The 25954-nt window shown below is 51.7% G+C and overlaps 6 protein-coding genes across 6 annotated transcripts; 3 read left to right on the plus strand and 3 right to left on the minus strand.

The window, feature by feature from the left end:
• Positions 1–107: 107 nt before the first annotated feature.
• KRP23_9928 (Potassium/sodium hyperpolarization-activated cyclic nucleotide-gated channel 2) lies at positions 108–4641 on the plus strand (the record flags this gene model as incomplete). The annotated part of the gene is made up of 6 exons (XM_067895543.1): positions 108–338; positions 409–696; positions 771–982; positions 1048–2540; positions 3557–3766; positions 3836–4641. The coding sequence occupies 6 exons, from the start codon at positions 108–110 to the stop codon at positions 4639–4641; spliced, it is 3240 nt and encodes a 1079-aa protein (XP_067741750.1).
• Positions 4642–5315: 674 nt separating this feature from the next.
• On the plus strand, positions 5316–5987 carry KRP23_9929 (uncharacterized protein; the record flags this gene model as incomplete). Its single annotated transcript, XM_067895544.1, has 1 exon — positions 5316–5987. One exon carries the CDS (start codon positions 5316–5318, stop codon positions 5985–5987), a length of 672 nt encoding a protein of 223 aa, XP_067741751.1.
• Positions 5988–6182: 195 nt separating this feature from the next.
• On the minus strand, positions 6183–7565 carry KRP23_9930 (uncharacterized protein; the record flags this gene model as incomplete). The annotated part of the gene is made up of 1 exon (XM_067895545.1): positions 6183–7565. The coding sequence occupies one exon, from the start codon at positions 7563–7565 to the stop codon at positions 6183–6185; it is 1383 nt and encodes a 460-aa protein (XP_067741752.1).
• An 8034-nt stretch (positions 7566–15599) lies between these two features.
• KRP23_9931 (Protein ENHANCED DISEASE RESISTANCE 2) lies at positions 15600–17868 on the minus strand (the record flags this gene model as incomplete). The annotated part of the gene is made up of 8 exons (XM_067895546.1): positions 15600–15944; positions 16016–16051; positions 16130–16310; positions 16379–16440; positions 16499–16578; positions 16651–17088; positions 17154–17211; positions 17269–17868. 8 exons carry the CDS (start codon positions 17866–17868, stop codon positions 15600–15602), a joined length of 1800 nt encoding a protein of 599 aa, XP_067741753.1.
• Positions 17869–18108: 240 nt separating this feature from the next.
• On the minus strand, positions 18109–20091 carry KRP23_9932 (putative methionine--tRNA ligase, mitochondrial; the record flags this gene model as incomplete). Its single annotated transcript, XM_067895547.1, has 5 exons — positions 18109–18302; positions 18370–18509; positions 18595–18644; positions 18719–19275; positions 19353–20091. The coding sequence occupies 5 exons, from the start codon at positions 20089–20091 to the stop codon at positions 18109–18111; spliced, it is 1680 nt and encodes a 559-aa protein (XP_067741754.1).
• A 1987-nt stretch (positions 20092–22078) lies between these two features.
• On the plus strand, positions 22079–24943 carry KRP23_9933 (putative serine/threonine-protein kinase; the record flags this gene model as incomplete). The annotated part of the gene is made up of 9 exons (XM_067895548.1): positions 22079–22476; positions 22555–22656; positions 22715–22780; positions 22845–22919; positions 22987–23073; positions 23139–23198; positions 23269–23337; positions 23431–23621; positions 23694–24943. 9 exons carry the CDS (start codon positions 22079–22081, stop codon positions 24941–24943), a joined length of 2298 nt encoding a protein of 765 aa, XP_067741755.1.
• Between the last annotated feature and the right edge of the window lie 1011 nt (positions 24944–25954).

Consider the following 25954-nt stretch of genomic DNA (forward strand, 5'->3'; position numbering starts at 1 on the left):
TTGAGGCTGCGCGCAAACGAGCGGGCCAAGCCAACCCCACCACGGCAGGTCGACAGGGAGGCCACGTGCTCGCGGGCGTGGCGGCGGCGGCACTGGCGTCCGCCCGCATGGCCCCCCGCACGCCGTCGCCGGCACCGTCGCCCGCGGTTCGGCCATCCGCGGCGCCCCGGCTGGCGGCCGTCGTGCGCGGTGTGGCTCCGCGCAAGTCCGTCATGTCGCGGCTCACGCAGTTCCAGATCTCCAAGCCGGTCTCGGTTGTTCCCTATGCACCCGAACGACTGAGCATCACACAGACAGCCATGACACCAGAGATGATGAAATCCATCTCAGACAAAGGGGTGCGGAGCGGACTGTTGCAGTAGTAGATAAGGCTTGAGCTGATGAAGTTTTTGTTTTTTGTTTTTGAAGGCTCAGCGTGAACGTGAAACAAAATCGAGGAAAGAAGACTCGGTCACGACTCTTTTTGCAGCTCTACGAATGCGGCGCGTGCTGCACCGCGTCCAGGCTGAACATGGACAGTCAGGCCCGCGGGTTGTCGTGGATGAGACAAAAGACAACCTCGAACGGCATCTCAAAGTGCTGTCGCGCTACAAAATCCGCCAAGTGGACACGGACGGAGATGATGCACGGCAGCTACGCAATCTGCCTTCTATGATGGTGAATCCACACACCTCACTGTACAAATTGTGGCAACTGGTGCGTCCCCGCTGTATTGAACATGGCTTCGTTCAGAAGAACTCACGGTCTCGTTTACTTGTACGTTGCAACAGTTAACATTATTGATCATCATCTACCAGAGCATTATGCTGCCATTCGCTCTTGCATTTGGCTCAAACGACACCACAGCAGTCGATATCCTTATGAGCAGCATTTTTGCTTTCGACATCGTCGTGGCATTCAACACGCCCATCGCGGAAGACACCGATGAGTCTGTGTACATCACAGATCGATGGCGTATCGCTTCGACCTACTTGCGTGGATGGTACGACATGTTGATTCCTGCCGGTCATAAATTGATTGATCTCACGCTTTATCTCCTTTTCATAGGTTTTTCTTCGACTTGCTCGCATGTATGCCCTTTGACTACGTGTTGTTACTTGTCAACAATTCTAAAAGCAACCTGAGTGTTCTGGGGCTGCTGAAGGCGCTGCGCGTGCCTCGGTTACTTCGACTTGTACGTCTCATGCGGGTAGCCAAAGTCTTCAAAATGCGACCAGAGCTGCGGCGTTGGTTACAGTATTCACGGCATGCGAACCTCCTGCGACTTGTTCGACTTGTGGTGTCTTTTCTTATTATTAATCACTACGTCGCGTGCTTCTGGTACGGTCTCGTCATGTCAGATCAGACTCGTGCTCTGGACGATAGCACAGACCCGATGCACTTGTACATCGTTGCGTTCTACCAGTCATTACTCGTCGTCATGGGTCAAAACATTACTGTTTACGAAGACACGGAGTATATCTTCTGTGTTCTTGCCATGGTCGTAGGGGCCGTGCTTATGGCCGTCGTCTTCGGTAATGTGGCTATCCTCATTGCCAACTACTACGAGTCCCAGAGTTCTCATCAGAAGAAGATGGAATGGCTTTTCGCGAGCATGAATCGGATGAAGTTGCCCTACGACTTACAGAACCGTATCAACGCGTATTATCAGGCAATGTGGGAACGACATGGCACTTTAGATGGAGCTGTGACCGCCTTTATACCCGAACTATCACGAAACTTGGCTTATGAAGTGGAGCTATTTCTCCGGATGGATATGATCAATCGCGCTCCTATTTTCCAGAATTGTAGCGCCAAAGTCGTTCAGGAACTCGTCATGGAGCTCGAGCTGCAGGTTTTTATGCCCGGTGACTACGTTGTTGTTCGTGGTGAAGTGGGCAACGACATGTACTTTGTACAGAATGGTATCTGTGAAGTCACAAAAGAGATCGACATGCCCCCTGTGCCGTTACCAAGAAACCCTTCTCGCCTCTCCCAAGCCACCCAGGCAGCGCAAGCAGCACTACACGGGCGAATGTCTCCATCAACAAGAGAAATCAACGCATCCCAGATTCCATCAACTCCACCAGCAAAACTCAAAGAGGTCGTGCTAAAAGTGCTAGGCCAGGGGGATTACTTCGGCGAGATCGCTCTTCTTATGAACTGCAAGCGCACGGCAAACGTCCGTGCCCAGGTTTTTTCGGAGCTCTGCACGCTCACGCGCGAGGTGTTCGAGAGCATTTCCACGCGTTATCTCGAAGACCGTAACATCATCGAGAAGTTTATCATGGACAAGTATGACCCGAGTATGCTGCAGGCTGCCATGAAGCAGTCGCACGAAGTTAGTATGCGCAGCAATGGCCCCGCTGCAGCAGCAGCGGCTGCCGCAAGAACGAGCAGTGCTTTCCCGAAATCTCAAGGGCCCAGTCACACCATGAGCTATGGAGAAGGGACTTCGCGTAGCGAGTCTGCAACCGCAAAGATCACCGGGCTGTTGAACAAGGTGCTAGAGCGTATGGACCACCTCGAAGTGCAGCTCGGGAAAGAGTCCGAAGCTCGACGTGAGAGCGAAACAAAACTTAGAAATACTCTGACAGAAGCTACAAGGCGTCTTTCCCACAGCTCCCGAGTGAGCCTCTTAGACCATGCTTCACTAAGGCATCCAGGATCACTGAGCCGCCACGCTGGCAAGGCAGTAGCGGATGAGCCTGAACGGGTTTCACAGCGCAATTTACGAGTCGCAGAGCATATAGCAGAACTGGAGGCAAGTAAAACCAAGAATGCCTCGGCAGACAAACCCACCGAGGAGTCGGCACCTCCGGTAGATGCGACTGCAAGTGCCACAAGTACGAAGACTGACGAACCGGAGCCTAGAAAGCGGCAGCCATCTCTCAAAGCGTTGAGAAGTTGGCGCAACTTGAACGGTGACAGTTTGGGTTTTGGCATGCGCCTGCGCTCAGGCTCGAAATCGCGCTTAGGACTGCAGGGTTATACCCCAGGTATTGGCGTTGGAGTTGGAGCTGTGGGTGCCGTGGGTAGCTTTCGAACTGGATCAAGGGGATTGTCAAATTCTCGACCCTCAAGTGTTCGCAGCACGGCGCGCGCGAACGATCTGTTCGTTGACTCAGATCTACATATACCTGAGCCAGAGCCTCGATCAGGGAGGGAAAGCGAGGATGAAAACACTGATCAATTCCCATCGGACATTCTCGACGATCTAGCTCGCTCGCTGGATCCGCAGCAACAAGATAGTAAGCAGTAATAAAACCAAAACGTAGGACTGTCGGGTTTGTTTGTAGACAAGGGCTCCGATGGACGAGTGATAGTTCTCATCACTGTGAAAGCGACCATGTTGACGCTCTGTGGAAAAGGTATGCTTTATGGTCGTTCAGAATGAACAGGACTTGACACGTGCACGGGCTCGGGCAAAGTATTTTTACGAGAGCTGAGCATCAAGCATTTTTAGCGTTGATAAGACACCATTCGCAACACCCGCTGCAATTAGACACAACTCTGGCCTGTATTGGCGCATCGCTGGTTCTCACTCTCGCTTTGGAGGCTGAACAACACTGGTCAGTTCTGAAGACTTCATCGCACACCATGATGCGAATGGGTGATCTAACGCTACAACCGACGGCTCCCATTCCACCCGAGATCGAAGGGTATCTCAAGAAACTCAAGCGCAAAACGAGAAGTTTGGCTGGGAACTGGAACAAACGCTGGTTTTTCGTGGACCCCAGACGACGGGAGTTTGGCTATTCAGACAACAGAACGAGCGCTCCGCGGAGTACGTTGTGCACTTGAGTTGACCCATAAGAGGTAGTCCTAACGCTTCTGCTTGTTATCGTATGTGAAGGCTCTATTTACCTCGATGATATTACCGCGGTGGTGCAGTTTGACGACACGCACTTTCAGGTCGAGAGTCGCACGCGCAACTTCTTCCTCTGCGGAGAAAGCAAGGCTAGCACTGCATGCTGGGTGACGAGTCTCGAAGGCTATCGCAAAAAACTCATCGAGTACGAGAAGGACAAAATCGCCTTTACTGCGGCTGCAGCGACGGCCGCCGCGAAAGCTTCGGCTGCTGCAGCCGCACTTTGTATTGAGGCACCACAGCAATCACCGCCGCCAGCTGCAGCGAGAGAGCCACGTCAAGCTATCAACAAGAAGAAGAAGAGTCGAGATAGCTCGGATCCTGAGGAACGTCAGCCAGCTCGCGACTCGTTTGGATCTTCCTCCTCGTCATCCATGAGCTCGACAGCTTCATCTTCCAAGTCGAAACGAGAGGGTGGAAAAGCGGAGTACTCACCCTCCGACAGACTCCCCCCGAAAAGCGAGCAGAGGTCTCCTTCTCCTCTTGCAAAGGACACCAGGAGACCCAGCAGTCATAGCAAGAATCGCTCCCCACCTCCATCCCCGCCTTCTCCAGGTGCTGAAAAGAAAACTCGCGATCGTCCCCGTGACCGAGAGCGCGGCCGTGATCGTGACCGTGATCGCAAGTTTGAGCGTGAGAGCAAACGCGAGTCGAGCAACGATCGGGACCGGTCGGGAAACAGCGACCGAGAGCGGTCAGGAAATAGTGATAGAGACCGAAGTCGTGACCGAAATGCCCGAGCGCCGACTGTTAGGGGGTCTGTCATGCAGGCATGGGTAGACGACTTTTGATGCTCCAGGTCGGTCGTGCTGATGCTTGGCCCAAGGCCCTTCACTACTCCTCACCCGGAAAATACAAAGGATCGCTTTCTACTCACTATCACTATCGTAATCCTGTTAGAAGTCCTAAGAGGGTATTTCCACATATATGATTAATGTTTTTAAACCATTTGTAGGGCACCCACACATCGAAACCACGTTGCCAAATGCACGTAGCAGCGGTACCATCTTTTGCTGCGTGTTTTTGAGTCTAACGCCATCTCAGTGTCAACCAGAAACTTGCCTAAGCATGCCCCGACACTTGTTGAGCCTGGTGCTAGCACCGTGCTACGTGATTTTGCATCACAAGAGGGATAGCAAGGCTCTATTTCACCTTTCAACGGAAACCAGTGGCACGTACATCACGACACGAAAACGTTTTAGGGGCACACTATTTCACGACCGCTTTTCTCGAAAAGCTGTACATGTGTAGTATTTCGCTGTTTTTCTCTTGCACCCACAAACCCATTGTACTATATTTCGGAAGTACCTATCAAAAAGGAGGGAATGTAACTCTCAAACCCCCTTTGTACACCTGTGCCACCCGTCCCGACAACATTCTTGAGTCAGTGGAGCCATCACGGACATGCTAGACGCATGCACCTAACTTCTTCTTCGACGGCCATACCGACACTCGACGCTTCGCTATGGGCAACTCCAACTCTGCTGATCTGAGCGCTGCATTGCAGTCGCCATCGGGGCCCATGCGATCTCTCGCCGCCAGCTTTATCGCCGCATATCCAACGAGTCTCCACGTCAAAATGTCGCTGGGCGGGTCCAGTGCCACAGTTACCGACGCCGCAACCAGCAACGCCATTTGCGCTCTCAAAGACAAACCGTTCAGCTCTCGCGTCTTTTTAAATGGGCAACAAGGAGAGACCCTCGTCACGATGAAGAAGAGCACGTTCTCAAACAAGTTCCACGTTTTCCCAGGGGACCAAACAGACCGCGAGCAATTCGTGATTTGTGATGCTAGTGGCATATTCAACACCATGTTGATGGTGGCGCAGTTCCACGACCAGAAGACGGGAGGCCCCTGTCGTGTCGTGGTCAAAGGAAGTGCAAGTAAGCACGTGGTGCTGTGCTACTTGGAACGGGGAAGCCCCACGCTCTCGCAACTGCAAAACAGTGAGGACTTCAACATGAACAAAGGAAAATACCAACGCATTGGTCGAATCTCCAGGAACCCAAAGCTGTTCGGCCGTGCAGAGTACGACGTTGAGGCGGCCGCTGGAGTTGATCTGACGCTGCTGCTGCTGATCTTGTTCATTCGACACATTCGATTGGAAAGGGAGCGTGCCGCGTCGTCAGCTGCTTGAGGGCAGTCGACAGTTGAGATGATTCGAGCGGTAGATACCGGATCGATGGTGCAAATTGGAGCTAGTGAGAGCTCAAACAAGACCCATGAATCGGTCAACAAAAGTTGACACTCGGGGAACCTGTAGGGTGAAATGGATCAAAAAGAATACGTGTACAGAAGTCAAGAAGAAGCATTCACCATGCATTTATTTCTGCTATTCTAGATCACTCTCCTCATCTTCTTCCCGAATCGCTCCATCTTCTGCGATTTTCCCGCTAGGTCCCCCTGAAGCAGTGGCAATCACTCCAGAACGCATGGCTCTCCACCGCTTGAGCATCGCGGATCTTGCCGATTGCTGGATCACCCACTGCCAATCTCGTCGAGTTACGACTCCACAGACACGTGGGGCTCGCATCTGGAGTAGTGGGAATTCGTGTGCAAACCAACGCATGAACTCGTCCATTGAGATTCCCCCAGAGCCGTCACTGTCCATCATAGCCACCACATCAGCCACTTCCTCTTCATTCAGCGGAACATGCAGGCGAGTGATCAAAGCAGCGGTGCGTTCCCTCGACAGTTCACCGCTCCCGACATCGTCTAATAGCTCGAACAAATCTCCGACATCTTCACGCAAAGCTGTGTCGCGAGGAAGACGAGCTCGCTCATTTTCCAATTGTTTGCGATGTCGCCACATGAGCTCCTCCTCTTTCTTAACCTGTTCACGCCCCGCTTTGCTGTCCAAATACTCCTGAAAGGACCCGAACGCTGCCATGTCCGTCCGCCATGCCCCGTCCGCCAAAGTCTCGTTTGCTACCACAGACGGAGACCTGCCATAATTTTGAGAAGCCGACAGCAATTGTGAGGTGAATCGCTGGGGGCGAGATCCTTTCGCACGCTGTCGCTTCCGACGATATGCTCGCTGCACTCTGATGGCAGACCGAGTCCACCTCATGAACAAAACGCGGCGACGAGCCAAATGTTGGCGAAATGCACACTGAATGGCTAGAGCCGCCTTGAACTGTCGTCGCCGCTTCTTGAGCTCCGTTCTCGCCTGGGCCTGACGCACAAAACACTGCAAGATCGTCGCGGGTGCGTCACGCAGTTGCCTCTGCTCACGAGCGATTTCCATCTCGAGATACTTCAGATAGCGTACTACGGCGGATTGTGCTAGCAGCAGATCGAGCAAACTATGTAGTGCGAGAGTTGCCTCCTGCTTGACTCCAGTTGGTTGCGTTCCTTCTTCAGAACGCGGACCCATAGCGTGAATCGCCTCATCAAAGCTGCGAAGTAGTGTTCGAGCACGAGCTAGCGCTGGCCAACCTTTCTTGTCGGTCGGATCCAACACAATCAGTTTGCGTCCTGCTTGCATCCGCAAATATTCCTTCAGCACATCGGTTGGGCTGAGGGATACAATGGCATCGCGCTTAGCTCCACAGGCCACTAGCGTCACGCGCAGAAGTTCCGTCGTTGGGGTGGCTGATGCTGGCGTCTCGTTGTCTTTGTTGTTTCCATCTCCGAAAAGTGTGTTCAAAGCCTCAGTAGCGTGTGAGCGGGTGTCCCGTGCCGTAGCCTGAGCCCCAGTAAGGAACTGGCGCATGGCGCCACCGAAAGTACCTTCAACCTGCTGGAATTTATCTTGCGCAGCTTTCAACATTGACAACAGTAAAAATCCGCCCCCACCTCGGCGGTCATCTGACATGGAGGCTGCTTCTCCTGTACAAAAGCGTTTGAGGTTGATTTCCTCGTCACCTCGGGGAGTGTTTGCCATCATTTGCGAAGCTAGGAGATCGACTTGGTCCTTTAATTGTCTTGCCAATTTCTCGACAGTGCTCACAGCGTTTATCGACTGTTTTTCAACAGTAAATATGATGATATCGTGGCGTCCCTGGTACTCTAAAGCACGAATAAATACATGTAGCGAGACCGTTTCTTGTCGAAGTTGTTGCGCTCGAGACGGAGAAAGCGCTTGCAACTCCGGAGCAGCTTTCTTCAATTGGTCCTGCCGCTGAGTTTTCTCCTCCTCTTCGTCATCCTTCTTCTTTTTCCCATAGCGGAAAAACTTTCTCCCTCCGAAGAGAGATGTTGGACCCCTACGTTTCCCAGGCTTTCCCTGCTCATTCTTCGCCTTACCTATTCCACTCGTAGATGCTTTTCCTGTGCCAACGGGGTTCTTTGGAGGTGGTGCTGAGATAGCTTTCTTCGTCATAAAAATCGTTAGTGGTGCATTCGATGCTTGGAATTGACGAGCCTTTCGCTCAAGTTTTCCTTGCAGAGGACATCCAGGAGGGAGTTTTCCAGGTTGCTGGCTGAATAATATAACAGGTTCCAGCCCATTAGATCCTGGTAGTGTCGATGCGTATCGGTCGTCATCAGCTACATCACCAGCTGCACGTTTCGTGCTGGCACTGTCAGCCTTGAATTCGCCTGCATAATTCAAGAACCGCACCACTACTCCGTCTTTGGCATCAAGATACTCCTGAAGTATCATAAACAGCTCAGCGGCGAACGTTTCCAGAGCACAAGCTCGAAAAACGTGCACGTAGATTTCTGCTACAACAGCAGCAAAAACAAAAAAGTATTGTCGCTGGTAGGTCGTGAAGAATTGGCTGCTATCTCTGCAATCGCGGGGTATCGCTGGCCGTCGAACCGTTCTGGTCATGCCTTGGGTCTCATTTGCCTTTGCACTGTGACTGTAGATGCAAAGTGCTAGCTTTGCGTCACTTCCAGGAGCAACTACCGAAGAATCCAACATCGTAGCCAAGCAAGCACAAGTAAACGCACCGTGTTTTTCTGTCCCTTCCACGGGTTGCATTCTAGAGCGACTCATGTCCAGTGTCCGAGGTAGGTTAGTCATTGGTAAAGACACTTGCGTCTCGGAGTGAACCTCGTGCTCAATTGATCCCTGATCACAGCCATTTAGTGAGCAGAAATGGTCTGGTAGCGTCGCGATAGGTCTTCTAGTGCGTGAGCGTTGCCATGCTTCCAGTCGAAACGCACTGGTAAAATCAGCTCCAAGAGTGAGAATTTGTTGGGAATGCACTCGCACAAGATCCCGACGTAATACATCCAGAACTGTTGAGAAAAAGAGTTTTAGATCTCTGTGTGGGCACGTGGCGAGACTCCGTATCTGGTCATAGCTTACTCGATGGCGTGTTGATACGATTGCTTCTTGTAGCCTTGCCGCGTTGTTCTTGAAAAATAAAATGATATCAGGTTCCACAATTTGCCGCTTTCCAGGAACAAAAGCCTCGTGGCCTAGACTATCTGCACAGAGCACGTAGTTGTTTCCCATCGGGACCGCGATAAACACTCTTTGTGCAGGCTTTGTGGTAAGTGATCGAACTGGCGATTGCTCTCGCGACAACGGAACCTCAACTGTCTGTTGATTTTGAAGGCACTGAACAATTGTCAGCGAAACGTTTTCTGGGTTCTCGAGGCCCACAACGACGTCTTTCATAAGACTGCGATTGGAAGCAGCAACAAATCGCAACTGAAGTTGAGAGGCAAGGCTCTTGGTCCAATTGGTCGTCTCTCGCTGGCCTAGATAAACATCGCATTGGGCTCGACTCAATGCCTGAGCTAGATTTTCGAGTGCAATTGGTAATGTAGTCGAGTACATTGCGTGAGTCGCTTCTGCAGATGGTAATGTCTCGAGTGATGAACACAATTCATGGATCTTGTGCGTTGCCACACGCCGCGCCACAATTCCTTCTACTCGGACATTTACCAAGGCTATGAGAGAATCGATCAGTGGCAAGATTGATATCAGAAATTCTTCGTCATAAATCCATGTCGCACCCTTGACCCGACGCAGGAGCAGAATCGTTGGAAATGGCTCTGCCCCGTCACTATCGACATCACGTGTCGGTGAACAATGCACAACCAAAATCTCCGGGGTCTTCGATAGTTGATACACCGCCGGTAATACCGTTTTGTTGTCTGCTTTGTTGATTCCTTCGGGTCGAATGACTAGCTCGTTTTGTTGATGGAATCGGTCTTCAAGGCTTTGCTGGAGTAGTAATTGCTCCTCTTCAGTCCGACAAGAAGTCTGATTTGCACGTGACACACTTTTCATTGTTGCCAACATTGCTTTCTCACACCACTGACCGGTTCGCGTATCGCGCTCAAAACGCAGTGCTTGTATCTCAAACACAGCAGGCAAGTTACGTGAGATAATCGGCAGAATGTCTGTGAAAAGCACGGGAAAAGTCGTCTTATTCCCTTGAAACAGCGCTGGTAGCAGCTTCTTTGCGTCATTTGCAGCAAGAGTTCGAATATTTTCACCGAGATAGTTTGCCACGCGTTCGAGAAACGACACAACACCATCTTCAGGGAACGAAGGAGAGAAAATACCACTGGCAGCTCCAGGAAATGTGTCCACAGACAAAATTCCGACAAATGGAATCGGAACGCAGATGAATGGCCCTTGCGGATTCTTGGCACTTCCGAAGTACTTCAGCTTTGGTCCATACGCTTTGTTATGTTGCTGCTCGAGTTCTTGCTGCTTAAAATACTGGGAGAGTTGTGGAATGACGATAGTACGCTGGTTGGCAAATGCACGATAGGAAATACTCTGATTCGTATCGACTGTGTTGCTCTCCATCTTGCTGTTTTGTGATGCACAGATAAAGCGGATACGTTCGCATAGGGGATCCACCATGCCAATGTAAGCGTCTACATCGTTCAACGCGTTTTCAATCTGTTGAATAATCAGATGTGGTAAGTATAGTGAAACAGTACCCGTTGTGCTGGCAGTCGGTTTAAAGTTCTCGCACGCTGTCATCACACGAACCAGAGCCTCATCTCGAAGCTGCTGGCGCTGTTGACGGCTTCGCTCACGAGTTACAGCAAGAACCTCAGCGAAACTTTGGCCGATTTTCCTGAGGAAGTCAACGATTCCAATTTCTGGCTGGAGCTCACTAGATTCTTTTTCGTACGCTTCCATGTTGTCCAGCGCTAGCACACCAAAGTTACCAATGGGGATCGCGATAAATGGCCACTTGCGCTCTTCCAATGGTTCATTCGTAAAGTAGCGAAGCTGTTTGAAATTCAGAGTAGCTTCGTCGTCCGTTTCAGCATTCCGACTCGTAATTACCACAGGTATTTGTTTCTCCAGCGCCTGAAAACTCACACCGTGACCGTGCTTTAATTTTTTACCAGTCATTATGCTAGATTTGGATGCGCTTGTGTATCGAAGTATCCGTAGTGCTGGTTCCCACATACCGAAGTAAACATTAGGTGAACGCAGAGTGCGATCAATCAGTGCGATAATGTCTCGTTGCAACTGAAGCAAGCTTTCGATCTCGACTTCTTTGGCAGGCGATAGTTTATGCTGAAAGCGTTCGCCACGACCATTTACAGCTCTGTGGCCGAACCTTTGAGGCGGTTCCAGATCGTCACACGTCAGTATTTTCTGACACAAGGCTCTAAGCCCACTTAGAGCAAGTATTCGTTCCCGCGATCGGTTAACTCGATTCTGTAATGCTGCCATGTATCTTGACGTAATGCTTGTCACTCGCTGAAGATAAACTAGGTCACAATTAGCGTGGAATTGAGGCACGGCAGAGATCGTGAGAAATACCTTGGCTGCTGGACTCGCCATCGCATGGACATCGGAGTACAAACATGTTGCGGTGCCCAGAAATGATTTCATGGCGTGTGCGATGTACCGCTCATTCGCAATTCGCTCAGCACCAGCAACTTCTGCATTCTCTCCAATCAAGGGAGATTCTGCTGGCACTGACGAAGACTCAATCGCGTCACTTAGTAGCAGGAAATATTTGTCAGCCATTTGCCTTTCGAGAAGTTTTACCTTTTCGGTCTCCACGGCTATCCTGCGCGGTGCGTTGACAGATGCTGCTTGTTCTTCAGCAACTAGCTGGCTATATCTTTCCACAACCCTTTGGTGGTCTTCCTCTTCATCTCGGATAGCCGCTAGTAGTTTACTCACTGAATCAGTTGCTTGTTGTTCATTTGGCTGCAACTGGTTCACGGAGGTTATAATTGTATCGGTACACAGTTCTTTCCAGCGGAAAGCCAGCGGACGCACTACGTTGAACACCCACGAGTGCGAAAGCTCTCGTTCACTTTCAGAGAAGTCATACACGAGAGATGTTTTACCAACCACACCGTCAAGCTCAACAACGCGCACCTTCCAAGCACCTACCATGACATCTTTTAAGGCACGGCACGCATAAAACAGTAATTGTTGTGGTGAACGCAATGGCTCTTGGCATGAAAGCTGGATTTGGTGCAGCGCATATGACCGGCGTTTTGCGTAAATAGCACTTGCAAGCAATTTACCAAGTGGAACAAGAAATTCCAAAATGCCCGACTCCGGTTGAGTTTCATCGGTTCGTCCCTTGGGTACGGCGTGAAAGGAATCCAAGCTAAGGACTCCGATAGCACAATCGTCGTGGAATAGAGGGACAAATACGAACGGGAACGCTTGCTCAAGTAACTGCGGCTGACTTCGCGGCGCACCAACTCGCTGCAATCGGGTCCGAAGCTCGGAAGTGTGCCCCACTACAATCGGCTGCTTGGTGTCCAGACATTTAAATGATACGCCCTGGCCACGATTCAATGAACAGCCTAGCACTGTTGACCTTGTCCCCGCAAAAGTATACTTTAGGTGGACCCCATCAGCCTGTAGTTCTGATATCTGAACATGCACACCAGGCAAGTTGTCTGCGATGTCCTCGAACACATCTGCTACCATGTCTTGAAGAGCTCGAAGGGCATCTCCAGATGGATTGAGTCCAATCGAATGGAATTTCTGGGAGTTCTTAACAACAGCTTGCTTTCGCTTGGCACGCCGAGTCTCACGCCCACGAACGCATCCAAGCGCTTGCTCTGCTACTGCTACTGCGCGTTGTAAAAATTCGTGCACATGTTGAGGTGGTTCGTAGTGAGCTGTGAAATCAACTTCCAACACGTACTTGACGGCTTTTGGACGTGAAGTATCATGAATAACGAGTACCAATCCATTTGGGTTGCTGATCTTGAGAGGTTTTGGTGCTTCTTCTGTTCGTCCTTCGCTTCGCCGTTTCCGTTCTTCTGTCTCCTCTTCTTGTAGGCGATGACAAAGCTGTCGGAGCTGAAAGTGCTTTGAGTTCATATTTCGAACAGGTAGAAGTTGGCGGAGCTGTGGCCACGACACGGACTGAAGCGATCGATCTGACCACGACAAGTGATACGTTGCGTTCTCACATGGACGTACATTTGTTGTTGAGGTTCCCAACGTTGTGGACTTAGCGATGTTAATTATTCCTCCACGAAGAAGAGGGGTATGCACGTCACCACCTTTGCTGCCCTCTTGGAGAGAAGCCCGTATCGCATCCTCGTTCTCTTTGTACAGAGCAATTCGCCTAATTTTTCTATCGTGTCCATCGATAAATGGAAGAACACGATCGTCTGGTACCGCGGTACACGCCACAACGTCAATCTCCCATGGAGATGACAAATTTCCCGTTCCAGAGGAGGTTTCCACCTTCTGCTTAGTGATTTTCCACACAGCTACGCGCTCCACGGGCTCCAGCGTCCTCGTAATGGCACGTATCAATACGTCGTAGACATCGTATGCAGTGCACGCGGGGTTGCGTGTGATATTTGCGATTTCTCGAATCCAGTGAACTCGACGGTAGTTAGCAAGAAACTTACCTGACAACTTTGAGATGCCGTCGAGAAATTCGAGAGCGTCGTCGTCTTCAGTAAAGAATTGTGTGCGTTCACTGGAGTCAGGAAGGTGGATACGACTGCCCCGCTGGAGCGCGCGGACGAGCTCGAGTAACCTGCTCCTCGTAGTGACTTTTAGGCGCTGGAAAAGTGGCTTGTGCCGCAAATCGATCTCCGTCAACTCAAGAAAGTGTGCTCCGTTTATCTTGGCTTTCTTCAGCTCTTGAGCGGCATCTTTCAATTGCATCCGAATCAAGAAAACATTCAGCGCTTCTACAGACATTGACCGGGGGAGCAAACGCTGCGCCTTACGGCATGAATCGACTGACAAAACACCGATTAGTCCAGTTCTTGTGCTTGCGAGGCGAACGGCCTCTTCCGCCAGTAAAGGGAAGCATGAGAACGGTCCCGTCAGCGTGTCACTGGGGGCAAATCGATGAATTTCATTTTGCTTGAGGTCTGCGATATTGTCGACAATCATAGCTTCTCGTGCAGATATGGCTTGCATGGTAATACACATGGGTGTTTGCTGCTGCTCGTGAGACTGGTTATTAGCTGACAGCGGTTGATCTTGATCGTCAACCTGCTGCTCGACTGGTAGCGGGCATTCAAGAACTTGGTGCAGCATCAAACTCTTCGTGGAACTGGCAACGAACCGAATAATCGGAGTTGGAGACGCAGCAGGAGGACTCGGTAGTGCCTCATACATGCCTAGATAGAGATCGCAGTCACTCAGACACCCTTGGCAAACGTTAATAATCTGGCGTTGGGTTTGGACCAACGTTGGGATCTTCACTTCACTCGTATCGAAAACTGTTTGTGGATCTTGTGTCTCCAACTCTTTTAGCTTGGTCGCCACCTCCAGAAAATACTTCTCTAAACCTTCTCGAGCTCGAGCGAATGTCATTCGAGCGGTGAAAGCACGTTCAATGGCATTGGAATACAGTAATTGTGTCGGAGCTGGTGGTGGAGGTTGTGAAAACAAATCCGCCACTAAATGGGCACTGCGCGTCTGTCGAGCATGACGTACGAGCTGTCGCTCTTCTTGATTGCCTTCTTCTCCGGGAAGAGACTGGTAGTACACTTTGAAGCCATGGCGTAGATGGCCAGGGACGAACTCATAGCGCTCGAGTGCGTCCTCACTTAAGTGTCGCTCTTCAGGCAGATCCGACCCTTTGCTGGTCATGCTGCGCGTCGTTTAGCGCCAAATCCAAAGCACGAATAACTGTCGTTTTCTGTTTATCAAGTTGAACAGCACTTCGAGTCCTTGTCAATAATAACGAAATAACGAAACTATTTTGTGGACAATGCCCACCAGTACCAAGGTCGTACGAAAGAGATAATTGCTGCTGCTACATGACTCGCTGCGGACGCAACCTGTAGTATATGGCAATATACTGGCATCCAGAGTATTACTCTCAAAATACGCCTTGGGCGGCAGTTCTTGGGCAGAACCACCCGTCAGGGTCCTCATTCAGAGATATGAACAAGCACGCTGGGGTATTCTTACGCGAAACATGCTAATGGTGCCGATGGAAAACCCATGGGGGCGGACAAAAGGCAGGGGAAATTGAACGGGTCTCGCGGAGCGAATCGAACAGACAATGGAGGAGACACCACTACAGCGGTGGGCAGCGACTATGCTATATACGCAGACTTCGGAGATGCCGGAATCGATGGAGGGCACCATGCTGACCATGATGGACACCATGGAGGCCACGACGGGAACGATGGCGGTAATGGGGGGGGGGGGAGAGAGACGACGGTGGAGGTGATACAGGAGGAGACGACGGCGGTGGCGACTGATTTCTTTGGCTTTGCTTCCTGCTGTGGCTGAAAAACAGCTAATAAACATAGAGAAACACACGAACGTTTGTGCTTCTCTGTGCCATTTCATCGTACAGTGCGGTGGCGTAAAATATCGTTGATGTCATTGTTCAGTGTAGAAATACCTCATCTAGGAGAGGCAGGGTGCTTGGCGAACATCGACCTTGCACAACCGGACAGCACCCAGAATCTGCTCCGGAAGCTCGTGATCTTCTTGGCCCTCCAGTACGAAGCCAAAGTCCAGGATCATATTACAGGCATGTGTAGAGACACCGACAAGTCCCTTTCGTGCGATGTAGTTGAAATCGTGAGCGTTCACATCAACCTCAAAGTAGCCATCACCGCGGTAAAAGTGGTGCTGTGGCCGCGTCAGAATAGGCTGACCGTTGTAAGTCTCGAGCAGGTGACGCTCAGCCCGCCCCAAGGTCTGCTCCTGCGGGTTCACTACGATCCCAATTGCCTTGAACCGCTCACTCTGTGTCACCATTGCATCACAATTAGAGGAAGAGCACCATTTAGATAAGTAGTGAAGGCATAAGCACTTACCACCCAGCTTTGAGACCCCATGAAGTCTTTCAGAAGCTGAACAAGTATAGCACCAGCATTGCACGTGATAAGTCACCATGAATGTCTTGCCAAATGGAGGGAGGGAATACTTACTCGAACGCCTTGGAGCGGCGGGTCGCCTGGCGCATCGATCATCTCTCGGATTGCCGGAGGGATAGCAAAATATGTCAAGAAGTTGAAGCCTGGGCCATCTCCTTGTTTGTCTCCCCATAGCGGGTTGGAAGGTTGATACGAAGGAACTTGGCAGTTTACGATAAACAGATCGAGATCACCTCTGCAGGACAATCACAGCAGGCGCATCAGCACGCTGATAGGATCCAATCAATTCATCTCAGCACTCACGTCTCGGGTTTTAGAACGTTCAGGTCCACGATGCTGCCGACGTTGTCTACTTTCGCATCTGACTGGAATTACATGACGTCAGAGTGATACGTCAATGCAGTACAAAGAGTTACGACTAACCTGGTAGACATCGACGGCGACTAGTTCCAGCAGAGCAGACGCCGAAGCTGCTTTCAGCTTAGTCTTGCGATAGTTTGGACCTATTGAAGTCAACGAGCACATTCTTTCAGTTGACACCAAACAATTGACTGCCCCTACAAGTAACCTCATACCTTGGCGAACATTAAAGCGCGTCGCATCAACTTGCGCCCAGCAGCCAGGCACGACCTCCATCGGCGCAGTTGCACACATTTTCAAGGAGGCTCCAGCGGAAGTTTTCACACCATCAATTTCGCCCAAAAAGGTCGCTCGCTTGGGTGACGGCTCTTCAACTGAGCTACTGGAAGCTCGATCGGGAGATGTAGCAGATACAGATCGCGGCTTGGTTCTTGATTTCTCTCTGGAAATCTCTGAACCGCTTGTCGATCCCGTAGACGAAGTAGGTGACAAACTAGCGTCCACCATCGTCTCTGACCGATGCGAAGGCGGTCGTGGTGGCGCCAACTTCACACGAGGCTCTTGTGTACGAAACCACAGCAGCCATACGCACAGCGCATTGGCCAGCAAGGCGACCAAGCACCACGCCGATATGTTTCCAAACCGCACGAGAACTGCAAACATCCTAAAGTCAGTCGAAAAGTCGACATTCACACCATTCATCCACATCACACAGTACCTATAGCAGGATTCAGAGCGACCAGCACTGCTTTATTGCCTCTGACCAACCCACACACCTACAAACCCCAGTCAGTACTGTAGCCCCCTCCCACCCACCCCAAAAACTCTCGTACCTGCTCCATCAGCTGCAGCGGTTCCACCTCCTTTCTTCTCTCTTCTATCACCTTCGTCTCCCTCACTGGCGACTGCAACGGCGACGGCACTTCCGAAGATGTCGACGACGCTGGCCTGGCCGCTCTCGCGGGCGCCACCTTGGCCTCACTTGTTCGCACAGTCGCCCTGGACGGACTGATAACGGCCGAAATGGCGGTCGTCCAGTGCCGGAACTCTACGTTCGTGTCGGCGCAGAGCCGCAGCTCCCGCTGTCCGTCCACCAAAACCGTGAAGCAGAAGGGCGTGGGCACCCCTGCGGGTAGATCTCCCTGGACGACCAGCGAGACGCCCGCCTGCTTGAGAGACACGACTCCGTGTGCGTCCTGGCGGATGGGAACCGCCTCAAGGGGCGATGCGTGGCGGAAGTAGCGCAGCACGCCGCTGTCTCGGTCCAGCACGAACCAACGCTGGTTCCAGCGCTTGCGCTTCCACTTGCCGGCGCTCTGCTTGAGCAGGTACGCGGACATGTGCGTCGTGGATTGGGCAGCAGATCGATGGGCCATTGACGAAGACGAGGCCAAGCGGGTGCTCGTATTGAGCGTCTGGGAGGGCGACGACATGGCTGCGCAGCGACACCTTTGAGCCAGGAGACGTCGACTCAGGGAGGCGTTACGCGGGGTGGTACCACACCGAGTTTGACGGGGAACGAGATCCCAAAATAGAAATTTGGGATACGAACAGACGATTGTATCGGCGGTAAGGCATACTCGTTGCACTTCTGGAAATTGTGTCAGCTATTCAACACCCAGGCCGATATTTGCTGTTTGTTCTCTATAAGCAATGATTCACACCCTGACAAACTACTGTTCGCGTCGCTCCTTCTGCACCTTGGGGAATGTGACAAAAGACTTGGCGTTGTTGAGCACAGCCCCCATTACCTGCTTGTCATCGCAGAGAAGGGTCGCTTCAGTCAACGAGCGCTTGTCCTTCGGGACAGCAAGATAGTCGAGAATCTTTTTCGCTGCATTCGGCACCACAGGCTGGAGCAAAATAGCTAGCAAAGGAACACACGAAGCATTAGATCTGCAAAGCGAAGAAACCAGGCCTCATGTCTGACTTACTACTCATGCGCACGGCATCAATGGAAAGGTACAACACTGTATCCAGGCGCTCTCTTGTGGCTTTGTATTCCTCGGACGTCACATTTTCAGACTTCTTCAGGGTCTTTGAGAGAATCCAAGGTTCCGTGATCGTGAAATACCTGTTCAGTGCGTGAAAAATATATGTGGTCAGGAAACTAATACATGCACTCAAAACCAGCATCACTCCATGATCCTGCAGCGTACCGGTTGACGTCGTGGAGGAAGAACACAATTTTTTCCAGACCGCGCGCGAACTGTAGGCACACACGGACACAAAGGGTCAGGATTCTAGCAGCTCATAAGATGCAAACAGGAAAGGAGAACGTACATCAGGTGTGTCGAAAAGCTGTTCGACCTTCGCGGCAAGTGCTTGTCCCTTGGCTACGAGTATCTTGTCTGCTTCCGTGAGCCTGTCAAGTTGAGGACGCTTCGGCATGATCCCCTTCACAAGTACCGACTTGCCCGTGCTACGCGAAACCAAATTACCGAGAGTGTCGGCAAGCTCGCTGTTTACTCGGTCTTCGAGCGTCTCGGCGTTAAAGTCGCCATCATTCGTGAGCACACCCTCGCGTAGCAGAAAAAAACGCACGAAGTCGGATCCGTACTTCGACAGCATTTCGTGCGGGTCTACCACATTGCCCAGACTCTTGGACATTTTAACGTTATCAACAGTCCAATGAGCATGCGCCACCACCTTTTTCGGGAGCGGCAGCCCTGCAGCCATCAGGAAGGCCGGCCAGTAAATAGCGTGGAACTTGATAATATCCTTGCCCACAATGTGGTAATCCGCAGGCCATGCACGGTCAATATTCCCCGGGTACCCAGCGCTCGTCAAGTAGTTGGTCAGCGCATCCAGCCACACGTAGACACAGTGCTTGTCGTCATCTAGCACAACAACACAATCTCACCTCATGAGGACCCCTACAGTATCCAAAAGTCACCCCTAGCAACCGCAAACTCACCCGGCACTTTGATCGCCCACTGGATCTTCTCACTCAGTCTCGAGACCGACAAGTCCCTCAGCCCTCCCGTCACCGCAGCGCGCACTTCGTTGTACCTGGCCTTGGGTACAATCACGTCCGGGTTGTCGTCCAGCCACGTCAGCAATCGATCCTGGAACGCTGAGAGTCGGAACTTGTAGTTTTCTTCGCGCAGCATCTCCACCGGGTGTCCACTCTCCTTGGACACTTTGACCACACTTCCCTGCGCATCCTCCTTGTCCTCCACCTGCATCTCTGTCAAGAAACTCTCGTCCGACTTGCAGTACCACGACTCGTGGTCGCCCAGATAAATGTGCCCATTGTCTCGAATAGTCCTCCAGAAGGCTGCCACGGCCTCGTGATGGTCCTCGTCGCTCGTCCGGATGAACCGCGAATAGTCCACATCAGCCTCCTGGAAAATCTCGTCGAAACGTGCCGACACCTCGTCACAGAATACCTTATAGTCTGTCGTGCCGCTCTTCTCCGCGGCTTCTTGCACCTTGAGTCCATGCTCGTCCGTGCCCGTGGTGAATAAAACGCGGTGATTCTTCACCTTGAACCAGCGCGACAGCGCGTCGGCCAACACCGCCGAGTGCACGTGGCCGATGTGGGGCGCCGCGTTCACGTAGAAAATGGGCGTGGTGACGAACGTCTGGGGCGACTTGCTAGACGCCAGGCGGACGCCGCGCTGGAGAGCGACACGCCGAGAAACTCGCAGCATAATGAGGATTGATACACGAAATGATAGCCGCACATCGCAAATGAAAGACACTAAACCGAGGGTTTCATGTGAGTGATGATACAGTAGGAGATAATTTACTTCAGTTTAAAAAAAAACATTTTTTTCTGAAGTAAATTATCTCCTAAACAAAAACTTTTTTTTTTTCTAAAGAAGCAACGCCACAGCTTCCTTCCGATCTCTTTGAGGGCTTGCGCCGACAAACTCCTTCAAAAAGTCGTATTCCTGCCCCATTCGACATTTCTTTCGAGGCTTAAAAGCACTACCAACCGAAACACCACGTTTCGGCCGCTCAGCACACACCTGCGATATTGCAGTTCGAACCTAATTATCATCATAGCGCTTGGTATTCACTATTCTCGCTGGGCCCATCGAGCGTCTGTTTCGCAATGGGTAAGAACACATGTGCCACATGGGAATCGTCATCGCCATTCTCCTCCAGATAGTGCTCTCGCATATCGAGCACAGTCTTTCTCTGCATAATCGCCGGCACATCGTGATATTTCCCAGCCAGCACAATACTCTTCGTATCACCAACACAGTATGTCACATTTTCACAGGATAGTATCAATTTAATCGAGTTACCTACTAAGGATCGATCAAATCGTTCTGTGGAGTGCGACTCTGTCGGCAGTGCGCCTTCACTCACGAGCTTCTCAAAATCCTGTTGGCCTTGGCTGTAAGCGCTTTGCCCGAGATGAAAGCCCGGCACTCCATCCTCCATCTGACACATTTCACTTCACTTGAACAACCCGCACATCAACGCACGCACGGTTCGTCCCCCAATCGATCTCCTCCTCGATGCGACCAGCGCAGTAGCCAGCGGACGGGAAACCACAACCGAATCTCTCATCGAAAGAGGCGCCTTCTCCTTGTGTGTCTTTTTCCTGACAAATCCTGCTACCGAGGCATCAGCAGCTGCAGCTCCGCACACCGCTTCCGTCATTCTCATCAGGATCTCCCATAAATACTAAACATCACCGCTTTCGTGTAGCGATCTGCCGAATGGTCTTTAGTAGGTTTCCAAGTATCTGTAGCTTCACGAACCTTTCGGGGAGATGCCCCCCCCCCCCCCCCCTCCAAAGAATCGTAGAATATCTAGATACGAAGGCGATTTCCACTCTTCTGGAACCTCTTCTTCCTCGTGCGTTTTCCCCAATGCGGCACTTCTACGAGGGCGTCCATTCAGCCTCGTAATAGCGTCAGAACGTTCCATGGCTTCTCCATTTTGGACTGGAATCGCATCGTTTCCTGCAGTTTTAGAGGCTTGATTGGGTTTCTGCTGCTTGGGGCGATGCTTCACCTTCTCAGCAATGGGGACGCCGTCGTATTCGCACCGCAGAGAAGGCACGTGGGACAGCGGCCCCGCCTGCACTCACGTGCGATTAGCGGCTGGGGAAGCTCGGCGCTCGCTGAGATCCGCTCGCTGCAATCCACCAGGCGCATATGCTTTTTTCCATTTGAAAATGGAAAATGATGTGATGTGGTGTACACCACAAGTTGAAGTGGGAATAAGAACTGAAATGGTCCTTTCGAATGGCAGTCTTCAAAATGGAACAGCGAGCTGTGTGCTTACGCAAGTTTCCAATGCAAGACTGGGATTTTTGGATGGATATCGCACTGGGATGGAGCATGCCACTCACCTGGTGGCCGCGAGCCCCAGCATTTAGCGCTTGACAACCTGCGCGCAGGTCGTTTCAGAATCCGTGCAGTGAACCCTGACATGCTCTCACCAGGCGGTAGACGGAGCTTGGGGCCCGTCAGAGGAGTCCTCTGAGAGGACTATGCTTTTCACCAAAAGTACCCAAGAGCCCGGTCTCCGTTTGCGGTCGAAGTGACTGACTCACTCGCTCTCCAAAAATCTATTTCATCCAATCATGAGCTCGCGTACCCACAACGGTCAGCTGGCTTTCTTCACCTTCAGTCAACATCCACGGCATCCGTTCCGCATTTCTCCTCTTATACTGGCATGCGGCTGCTGTGGCTCTCGTTGCCGCTGCTCGGCGGCGTCTCGGCGGCGTCTTCCTCGTCCTCGTCCGTCTCGTGGTGCGCCAACTCGACGGCCAGCGCCGCGCTCACGTACTGCGGCGACGTCTGCACGACGGGCGACCCGTGCGTCCAGTACACGAGCTCATCCAGCTGCAGCGAGGCGTCCCGCAATGACTGCGTCAAATACTCGTCCTCCTGCACGTACCAGTGCCTGGATGCCTACAACTCGGTGGCCAAGAAGTTCACAGTCTTCGTGAAAGACCCTTCGTCCTCGGACGCCTGGACCGCTAGCGCCAGCGGCAGCTCGGCTGCGGCTTTCCCTAGTGCGGAAGTCGATACTGTGAGCGGTGTCGAGTACGCCGAAGCAACGCGGAACATGTACGCGGCAATGTTAAAGCTTTCTGAAGGTAGGGAGAGGGGACTCACAAGTTGCTGTTGCGATTCCCCTTTGTGCAGTCAGATCACAGGTTTTGATGATACCAACGTGCAGAAGGGATCGCTCAAGACGGTGACGTTCGATGAAGACACGTTTGCTACAGCGACGGTGCTGGAGCAGTTGTAAGTGGAGATACGTTTTGCTTATTTGGGGGTGGAGACTTATGTTGCCTTTGTGCAGGATCTTGACCAATTTGGATCTGGGGTCGCTACCGACCGGCTTCTTGCCGACCACAATCTCCCTACTGTAGGTCGGGTTCCGGTGCTTTGATGAATATGGAAGGTTGTACTAACGTGATTGGATGTTGTAGGACTATGGAGAACTGCAACTTGGCGAGTCTACCGACGCAGCTGGGTGACCTGGCAGCCAAGAACTTGGTGACGCTGTAAGTGTGCAACTTTCCAGACTGTATAGAACATGGTGTTTTGTTTCTAACCGTTGTGACTTGCCAGCAACCTCATCAAGAACTCAATGACGAGCATCACAAGCTCGGACACTGACGCCTCTGTCGTTGAGACCCTGCAGACATTGACTACACTGTGTGTATGCTTGATTTTATTGTCGCATGATGATACTTAACTTTCGTTGGGTTCTGATGTTGCAGGAATCTGTCGGACAACTCGATTGCCACTTTCGATGTGGCGCTGCCTTCCATTACGACATTGTACGCACCGTTATCCGTTACTTGAAGTGATTTGTTCGGTGTACTTATCGTTTTTTTTCTGAATTGGTAGGGATCTGTCGAGCAACGAACTGACGGAGTTCCCAACTGTTATCTTCAAGATGTCCAAGCTTAACGTCCTGTGAGTGTCAATATTTATGGATCCTCGCTCTATTTGTTATCCTCACATATTTGGTACTTTTGCTTATTATTGTGATTGTAACTATGGGTGCAGAAGCATCTCCGGCAACAGCATTAGTAGCTTGACAGTGACATCAACGCAGTACAGTTTTCTGAGGAAACTGTCATCTGAGAGTACACTGGGCATCACTACCAGTGCATGCTCTACTGGTACTGCAACCGACGTGCTAGATTCGGTGGTTTGCGTGTCTGATGAAGCTGGATCTTCATCTGGTGGATCAAGCGGTGCGTACTAGTTGTTCATGTGATTGTTGTCGTTATGAATATTGACTGAAAGCTGCTCTTTCTTTGTATCAGACTCATCGTCTTCCAGCAGCACCCTGATCATTGTCGTCGTCGTGCTTGCTGTGGTGGTGGTGCTCGGTGTTGCAGGCTTTTTCTTCTACCGTCGTCGGATAAAAAACCGCGGGTTTTACTTGTCCAATACTCCCAACATGGTTGGAGTTGCCACTCCTCCGTCATCGAATAACACCCCTGCACGCAATCGGGCTGGAAGCCGTGGACGCGCTTCATCGCAGCAGCGACCACCTCCTGTTGGTGGCCGTACTCCTCGTAGCTCGATCCCGAATTTGTTGGGCTTGGCAGGTTTCTCGGATCATGGCAAGAAAATGTCGGATGCCCAACCTCGACGCAGCAGCGTGCAGTCAACTTTCCCTGTTGGTGCCGATGGCCACCGATCACGGAGCTCTATCATCAGTTCCACTGTGGTGCACATTCCGAGCGACGAACTCAACTACACGCGAAAGATCGCTAAAGGTGCTTTCGGCGAAGTTTGGTTGGCATTGCATGGCAAGGACCTTGTGGCTGTCAAAAAGCTGATTACTGTCGAGGGAACTAGCGTGCAAGATTTCGTTTCGGAGCTGAACTTACTGGCTTCACTCTCTCATCGGTGCATTCTTACGCTTATTGGTGCGTGCTGGGATGAGGAGCTGACGGATATCCAGATCGTCATGGAATACATGGATTCAGGCGACTTGCTCTCGGTTCTCAGGAAGAGTCCGCCGTCTGTGCTGACGTGGGAGAACGGTAAAGCCACGTATTGTGTTCAGGTCTGCGAGGCCGTGTACTACTTGCACAGCTTGCAGCCTGCTTTGATTCACCGTGACATCAAGTCGCGTAACATTCTAGTGGACTCGCAAAAGGGAGCGAAGCTGTCGGATTTTGGAGAAAGCCGCGAGCGAACTGTTGCGCGTACCATGACGGCTGGCGTCGGCACGGCTCGCTGGGTTGCACCTGAAATCATCCTCGGCGAAGACTACAGCGAGCTGGCCGACATCTACTCGCTTGGCGTTTTGCTCACGGAGATGGACACACACCAAATCCCGTATCAGACGTTGGGCCTCGAGGAGTCTATGATCGTGCAACAGGTTGCTGTTGGAAAGCTGAGGCCCAAGGTGTCGGATACCTGCCCGGAGATCATCCGTCGGCTGACTCACGAGTGCCTCCAGTACGATCCGAGCCTGCGCCCGTCGGCGGCTCGCGTGCTTCAGACGCTTATGGCTTCGCCCCTGGTTCGTCGACCGTCAATTAATTTGGCGGACGACTAAATCCCGATCCCATTGCGGTTTTCTGCGCTCCACTAAAAGAACGCGACGGCAAGATTGGTCACACCTCGACCAGCAAGCCGTACTGTATCCCGCCTATGTTATGGTTTGGTGGATAAATATTTTTCCTCACGCTTTCTGTAGCTGTTGGTCTTCTTTATTAGCAATGCACAGGGGACGCTTGATTTAGAGTGGCTGTTCTTATCGTGCTTAGTGTGTTTGTTTGATCCTTGTCCATTTTACAGAAATCACCACGATGGCTCGTCGATCCAGCTCTATTCCTTCGCTGCATCGTCCTCATGACTTCACGAAGGCAGTGCCGTTCGTTCCGCGGGAAGTTTTTCGATTAGTGGTCCGCCTCGAGGCCCAGAAGGCTCTTGATGTGAACGTACCGGCATTGGAACAACGCTTCCACGTTCCGCCGGGATATGCCGACGATGAATCGCTGAATGCTCGAGGTGAAGTGAAGCATAAAAAAAATGTACGTCCTCTCTGTTGGGCTACTGCTGCAGCATGAATACTACTGCATCCTCACCTCATTTGCGATATCTGCATCCTAGTTCGTTCCTGGACCCGGAACATACGAAGTGCCTGAGCAATGGCCTGAGAGGGATGTGACGGCGATTCCTACCGCTGCATTTCTCTCCAGGACGACGCGAGGGCCACTCTCGCCATCTCATCGTGTAGCCTTGGGATCTCACAACTCTCCGACGAGACAAGCTGCAATCACTAGAGGGGTGAACAGCCTTACTGAGAAGACATTGCGACCTCATACTGCAAATGCCGACCGAGCTTGTGCGAGTAGGACTACCAAGTCCCCACGTAGTCGTCTCCGCTTACCTGGGCCCTCAGATCCCCGAAAGCTATTGATTCAGATTCCAGACCAGCTGCCGAATCAACTGAGCGATGGTGCCGGCGATGCACCTTCAGGTGTCTACTCGTCGCTGAATCCTCGGAACACGTCGTCATTTTCCAGGTTGGGTCGACGGTCAGAAATTGATAGAGAAACAGTGC

This window comes from Phytophthora ramorum, assembly GCF_020800215.1.
Source record: "Phytophthora ramorum isolate Pr-102 chromosome Unknown Phyram_PR-102_s0009, whole genome shotgun sequence".
NCBI classification, from domain to species: Eukaryota; Oomycota; class Peronosporomycetes; order Peronosporales; family Peronosporaceae; genus Phytophthora; species Phytophthora ramorum.